This window comes from Mustela nigripes, chromosome 1 (genome assembly GCF_022355385.1).
Source record: "Mustela nigripes isolate SB6536 chromosome 1, MUSNIG.SB6536, whole genome shotgun sequence".
NCBI lineage: Eukaryota > Metazoa > Chordata > Mammalia > Carnivora > Mustelidae > Mustela > Mustela nigripes.
The window spans coordinates 99,821,105-99,828,183 of NC_081557.1; the positions used below are offsets into that span (position 1 = coordinate 99,821,105).

Consider the following 7,079-nt stretch of genomic DNA (forward strand, 5'->3'; position numbering starts at 1 on the left):
CATTTTTTCTTGTGTCTGTTAGCCATTTGTATGTCTTCATTGGAGAAGTGTCTGTTCATGTCTTCTGCCCATTTTTTGACATGATTATCTGTTTTGTGTGTGTTGAGTTTGAGAAGTTCTTTATAGATCCTGGACATCAGCTTTTTGTCTGTACTGTCATTTGCAAATATCTTCTCCCATTCCATGGGTTGCCTCTTTGTTTTGTTGACTGTTTCTTTTGCTGTGCAGAAGCTTTTGATCTTGATGAAGTCCCAAAAGTTCATTTTTCCTTTTGTTTCCTTTGCCTTTGGAGACATATCTTGAAAGAAGTTGCTGTGGCTGATATCGAAGAGGTTACTGTCTATGTTCTCCTCTAGGATTCTGATTCTCATGTTGAGGTCTTTTATCCATTTTGAGTTTATCTTTGTGTATGGTGTAAGAGAATGGTCGAGTTTCATTCTTCTACCTATACCTGTCCAATTTTCCCAGCACCATTTATTGAAGAGACTGTCTTTTTGCCACTGTATATTTTTTCCTGCTTTGTCAAAGATTATTTGACCATAGAGTTGAAGGTCCATATCTGGGTTCTCTACTCTGTTCCACTGGTCTATGTGTCTTTTTTTATGCCAATACCATTCTGTCTTGGTGATCACAGCTTTGTAGTAAAGCTTGAAATCAGCTAATATGGTGCCATCAGTTTTGTTTTTCTTTTTCAACATTTCCTTAGCAATTCGGGGTCTCTTCTGATTCCATACAAATTTTAGTATTATTTGCGCCAGCTCTTTGAAAAATACCAGTGGAATTTTGATCGGAGTGGCATTAAAAGTATAGATTGCTCTAGGCAGTATAGACATTTTAACAATGTTTATTCTACCGATTCAAGAGCATGGAATGGTCTTCCATCTTTTTGTGTTGTCTTCAATTTCATTCATGAGTGTTCTGTAGTTCCTCGAGTACAGATTCTTTTTTTCCCCTTTTTTCTAGGCTCCTGAGTATGGAGCCCAACATGAAGCTCAAGCTCATGACCCCTGAGATCATGAGTCAGATGCTGAGGGGCCCCCGGGTGGCCCAGTTGGTTAAACGTTTGCATTCAGTTCAGGTCATGATCCTGGGGTCCTGAGATTGAGCCCTATGTCTGGCTCCCTGCAGGGAGCTAATTTTTTCCTAGTTGTTTTTGTAGTTCTTTTCTGTTCTTTTTCTCTTGCTTTCTCCCTTTGTGGTTTGTTTTCTTTAGTGGTATTCATCTGTTCTAACTTTTTCTGTGGAATCCTGGACAAGTTTTCAAAGGAATCCGGCATGATTATTTGGAATAATTCAGTAACATTACCGAACTCAGGCTACTGATTATCTCAGGGAAGACCAAACTTGCAAACACCTTCCCCTACTAATGGCAGGAGTTAGGTATAAGCACCATTTTCACAGTGTTTTTATGGTCTCCACTTTGTACTCTCTGTTAGACCTTCATAGTCATCTAGATATTTGTAGTTGTCTTGATAACACATTGTTTGTTAAGAAGTTCAGCGTCTGACATTTTTCCCTTCAATAAAATTGACAGTGGAAATCAGTGGACACATTTCAATAGTCAGACCATTAGAATGACATAAATGTGTTGAATATTGATGTTCAGTGATACAAATCAATTTCTTCCCAGAAACGTTGTGTGCTAGCCCCTTGTGTGACAGATGGACACTCCACTGGAGACCATCATGGACATCTTCTGGTTGCAGCAGTATCATCTGAGAACAATATTGTTACTGTGTTGAAGAATAAATAGAGTCAACTTAATTCTAGGACTCAAGGTTACTGAGGAGTACTGTTGCCCTTCTGCAGTATCCAGAGATACGGCGCTATAGGCACTTAGAATGTAAAACAGTCCTTGTGTTGTCATGATTAAATCACCCACATGATGGCTACTCTGCCTGCTTGCCGGCATTTATCCTGGTGGGTTTCAGGGTTATATTCTCTATCAAGATGGTTGTTCCTCTTCCGGAGTCTTCATATTTTTCAAACTGCAAGTGAATTTTGACATAACTTGTTCAGTGGTCAGATGCTGGGTTATCTTAGTCTTCTGATATTCTGGGCATCCTGTTGGTGAGAGCTCTTTGCCTTTGTGTATTATGGGTAGTTTTATATCTGAAGCTGCTCCTTTGATATCTAAGACATGGTTTTTGGCTTCTCTGGTCAGGGAGTTTTCCTGGGCCATTAAGGTGTTAAATTTATACTTTTGAGGGGTTCACTATAGATTCCACATACACTTTATTCTGTAAAAATTTCCAAAAGTATCTCAGTGAGAAAGACCGATCAGCATGGTAATACTCTCATTAGATTATTGATTCTGTTTGTAAAACTTTGATTTTTTTCTTGGTTACAGCTGGTATGTACATGACGAGAGAAAAATCTTATGCAACTAAATACACGTTCTAATCTCAGGTAGAGCAGGGTTAGTGATCAGCCTTAAATACAGTATATGTTCGTGCCCCAGACTGTCAGGTCTTAGCAAACAATTGTTTGGAGGCTCTTTATCTTGGTTTCTTGAAAGTGGAATGAGAACTTTCTGGTATATAAATCCAAGGAAGCAGGATAATGGACATCCAACACATCATAGTTCTCCTCTGAGGAGAGTGACCACTGAAGACAGAATTCACCTAAATTTAAAATGAAGCCAGATTGAATTGTCTGCTAAAAGATCCTGGAGGGGTTACACTGCCTGCTGTTTTCCTGCATCTTTTCATGTGGCAGTGACTCAGCGGCATCCTGGTGAAGATCGTACAACAAAGTTCTTGGAGCAGCAATAGGTAGTGGTGACAAGAAGGAGCCAATTTAGACACAATGCTTTGTTACAATTAACTACTGTTGGATAGTATATACTTTCCTATAACAAAACAAACACATAGTCAACAAAAGTATAAAAACAATTCAAAAGGAATACATAAATTCTTGAAAAAATCACAGCGTTTTTTCTGAATTACATAATTCAGAATTCTCATTTTTTTCTCTGCCAGGTCCCTTGTCAGCAACTGTTGGAACCTCCTCAGTACTTGATTTTTTGGGTGCAACCAACTCCTTACCTGATTTCAGAGGCTTAGGAAAAGGAATGAAATAGGATAAGTCACAGGACACCTGCCTCTTTAAAGCTCTACCTCATCTCTGTAGCTCATTGTGCCTTATCCTTCCCTATCTACGTCTTCTTGGGCTGCCTTTGTCTCCCTAATTCAATCTCTCTGTTTAGGGAAGAGAGGTGGCAGCCCAAAAATTGTGCTTGACTTTAACGTAATTTCTTATATTCACCAGACATGGCAAAGATAGCACCCTTACTCTAATAAGATCATAAAGCACACACTTTAGATTTCCGCTGACATGACAGAGACCGTAAGTCTGACAATCCAGAACCAAGGAGAAAGTTTTTTGTTGTTGTTCTTTTCCCCTGACTTTTTTCCTCCCAGAGAATTTTCTTTTGGTACTTTTCTCAGTTAACTGAGATCTTAATATGAGACAGGACGTTGCAGGAGTGGAACAGGATAGAATGAGAAGATTGTGCTGGAGGGAGATCAGAGGGCATGGCTGTGGTGGAGGGTAGATGCACCATTTTTATTCTTCCTCCAACACCTTGTTTTAGGGGTTGTCTTACATACAGGGGGGGGGGTAGATAGAGATGAAACAGTCATGAGAATTAAACATTTGAACCTGTGCATTTGTCACTATCAATCCAATATTTCATAGAGAAAGTGAAATTTTAGAAGTAATATAACAAGTACTAAGAGATCAATTTATTACTAATACACCAATTTAATTTAATGAATGCCCATATAATGTGCTTAGGTATATTGCCAACTGGAAGGAAATTGCTACAAGCAACTCTTCAGATAACTTCAAAAGTAGGTGATTTTTAGCAATACTTTTATGGGGAATTCTTGTGAACAGAATGACACATTCCACACACACACACACACACATTTCTAAGCACCTACATCTCAGCACCTTGCACAGTATATAGATGGAGATGAATTTGCTAGGTCCTTTTTACCTTTACATGTAAGCTTATTATTTGGGAATAGAAGAAAATTTTCATTTTATTTATGTTGGATAAAATGGTTCAAAAAAATAAATCCTCCTTTTGAAAAGTTGCTGCTCTTGTGGTAATTATTTTTAATGAGCAGACTTCACTTGGCAAAGCAAATACCTCAAAATGTTAGAAATAGGGGTGCCTGCCTGGCTCAGTTGTTAGAGTGTGTGACTCTTGATCTCGAGGTCAAGAGTTCAAGCCCCACGTTGGGCATGGAGCCTACTTAAAAAAAATTTTTTTTTAACATTAGAAATATTTTTTAAGTTCTGTGCCACTTGTCCTGCCAGTGGTCCACAGTGCTGAGAAGCTGAAAGTGATAGCCTATTGAGGAAGCATATTCTCATGTCCTAGAAATATCAGGAATTCTAACATAGCTCAAGCCTAATTGTGGGTATTGTATAATCTGAGTGTATGGGTTCTGTCCTGTGATTATCAGCGAGAGGCAGTAGGTTACATTTGTGGAATGGTGATTCAGACTGCCTGGTTCTGATTTTTGGTTCTGCCATTTGATGTCTGTGTGGTACTGGGGAAGTTACTGACTCAAGTTTCCTCATCTGTAAAATGAGAAAAGCAGCAGTACCTACCTCATCGGTTGTTGTGACGTAATGAGAGATAACACGTGTGAAGAGTTAGAATAGTGCCTGGCACACGTACGTGCTCTGTAAATGTTAGTTTGTCATTCATCTTAACCTACATATTCCCAACTCACGGCCACCAACCAACGGCCTCCAAACTGACAATCACCCGGGGCGCGGCCCACACACACAATAGTGATCTTTTACAGATTTAAGTCAGTACAGTTAACTCGTTTATTTAGCCAACTCTTCTTTAGCAGTGACTATGTGGAAGTGCTGTCTTAAAGTGCTTTATAAAATTAACTCATTTAATTTTCATAACAGCTCAACGAGACAAGGTTCATTTTACAGATAAGCAAGGTATGAAGTTACTTGCTCAGGGCACACAGTCAGTTCCTGTGAGGGTGAGGATTGGAACAGAGTCAGGCTGGCTTTAGAAACCTCACTCCTAACGATGAGCACCTCTGCTGTTTCATACTTTCCCACTGTGCTTGGAATGCAGTCGTTACTTTGTCATGGCCTTCTGGCCCTGGCTCGCCTTCCTCCCTGCTCATGTCCCGCTCTGCCCCTCCCCCACACCCTGCAGCACCAGCTTCTTGCCTGGTCCTCAGAAATGCTCTGTGGTTTCCACTTGAGGGGTTTAATCAGTCCATGGCCTTCTAGAGAACAGTGTTTGGTAACTACCTTCACTTGACAGCAGGGATTTGTTTGATATGAATCCCCAACCTGTAGCACCTGGAGGTTCTCAGTGGTGGATCAAAGAATATCGAGGAATGACAAATAAGAAATTGAAGCAGAGAATATAAATACTGAGTTAACAGAGTTTACGGTGAAAAGAAGGAAAGTTATAACATGGCAATTGGAAGGAGCATAAAATCAAGTGAAAATTATTTTAAGTAGGGGGGACTTGCCCTGTCAGTGTGGTCAGTGGAAGGTGACACACTGAAGCAGTTGGCATGGAAGAAGAGGGGAGACTGTGTGCCCTTTCTCCAAGAAGCACAAGGAAATCAAATCCAGAGACAATAAGAAACTTCTAGCTCTAGGGACAGAACAGGCTTCTCTTCATTTATCAGCTACTAGTTAATTGTGGAACACAAGCCGATGCCCAACTAACTGTTGTGTTCTTTACATGCACCCTCACACTTAATTCTCGTAGAAATTTTGAGCTACGTATGTGCTATTGCTATTCCCATTTTACAGATGAGGTTAAGTAACCTGCCCCAAATTATACCGCTACTTAGTAGTAGATCGAACCTCACACCCAGACCCTGCAGAGCCTGTTATAGAGATGGACAATGATGTTGTTGGAAGTAGACGAACTGGGAAATTTGAGACATTTCTGGCTAAGTCAGATACAGAGGTATCTGCTCTAAGAGTGGTGAGAAACACTGTGAAAGAGACCTGGTCTGGGAGATAGAGACATATTGAATGAGTCTACACCTTGTCATATCTGACATCCTTCTAAACGTTTGTCATTTCTCTTTAGGTTACACACTTGAGCAACCATGGAAAAAAAGATTTGACTATGCAGATATATCAGAGGAGAAAATGGGAACACCAGAAGATAATTTAGATGGAAATATTTATAAAAAGTCAAATTCTACTAGACTAACACCTGATTCTACTTATGGAATATAAAAATGAAGTACTCTGCTTTTCTGAGCTATAGTCCTTCAAGCCCGGATTCTATTGGTTATAGTCAAGAGAGAGTTTATTCTGTCCGGGATGACTTGCATTTTTTTGGCACAGAATCTATATAGCTCAATTAAGTAAGGAAGCCTAAAGAGAAGTAGGACATCAGACTGAATCCAATGGTCATGAAAAATGTAGAAATTACTCCTTGTATTCTAACAATCCCATTTAAATAAATACATTTAGGTGCAAAAAAATCTTCAGATTGATTTTCCTCTTTACCTCAAGCATTCTTTATTTGTGCATTCATGTCAGGCAGAGCTCTTTTCCCACTTAAAAAAAGGGAATGGGACAATGTGATAAGGTCTCCTATTGTCAGGAAAGCCAAAGCCCTACCAGAAACCCCAGCCCTTTTCACCTAAGGCATCCTTGACATGAAACTGGGTCACAGGGGCACCCTTAGCTAAAGAAGCTAGAAAGCAAAATCTGTCTTTCAGCTTCCACAGGAGAGGAGTAAAGGAGTGGAGGTACCTGCTGGGTCTCCCACATCCTCCAAGTCTAAATTACTCTGTGTTCCCAGAAGCAACCTTTCCTACTACTCATCATCCCACTTTCCACACTGTATCTTTACAAATCTGTCTATAATCCAACTGACAGATAGAGGCTTGGATCCTTGAGTACTGAAACAAAAACAAAAACAAAAACCAGCATTCAGAGGATCTACTCTATATTTAAGAAAAAAATCAGATTTATTGTGATCTAATTTTTTGAGGTAGAATTTCCCATATTGAGTGTTCCGCTGGAGTTTAGACAAATGTATACATTCATGT

At 39.7% G+C, this 7,079-nt stretch overlaps 1 protein-coding gene across 1 annotated transcript in view; it reads left to right on the forward strand.

Annotated features, from left to right (window-relative positions):
* C1H11orf65 (chromosome 1 C11orf65 homolog) overlaps positions 1–6,467 on the forward strand; it is a 60,468-nt gene extending 54,001 nt beyond the window's left edge. The window contains exons 8-9 of the mRNA XM_059418031.1: positions 3,799–3,854; positions 6,104–6,467. Of these exons, the coding sequence (XP_059274014.1) occupies positions 3,799–3,854; positions 6,104–6,255 (208 nt within the window). The 3' untranslated portion in view covers positions 6,256–6,467. The remainder of the gene's footprint in view (positions 1–3,798; positions 3,855–6,103) is intronic.
* Positions 6,468–7,079: the final 612 nt, after the last annotated feature.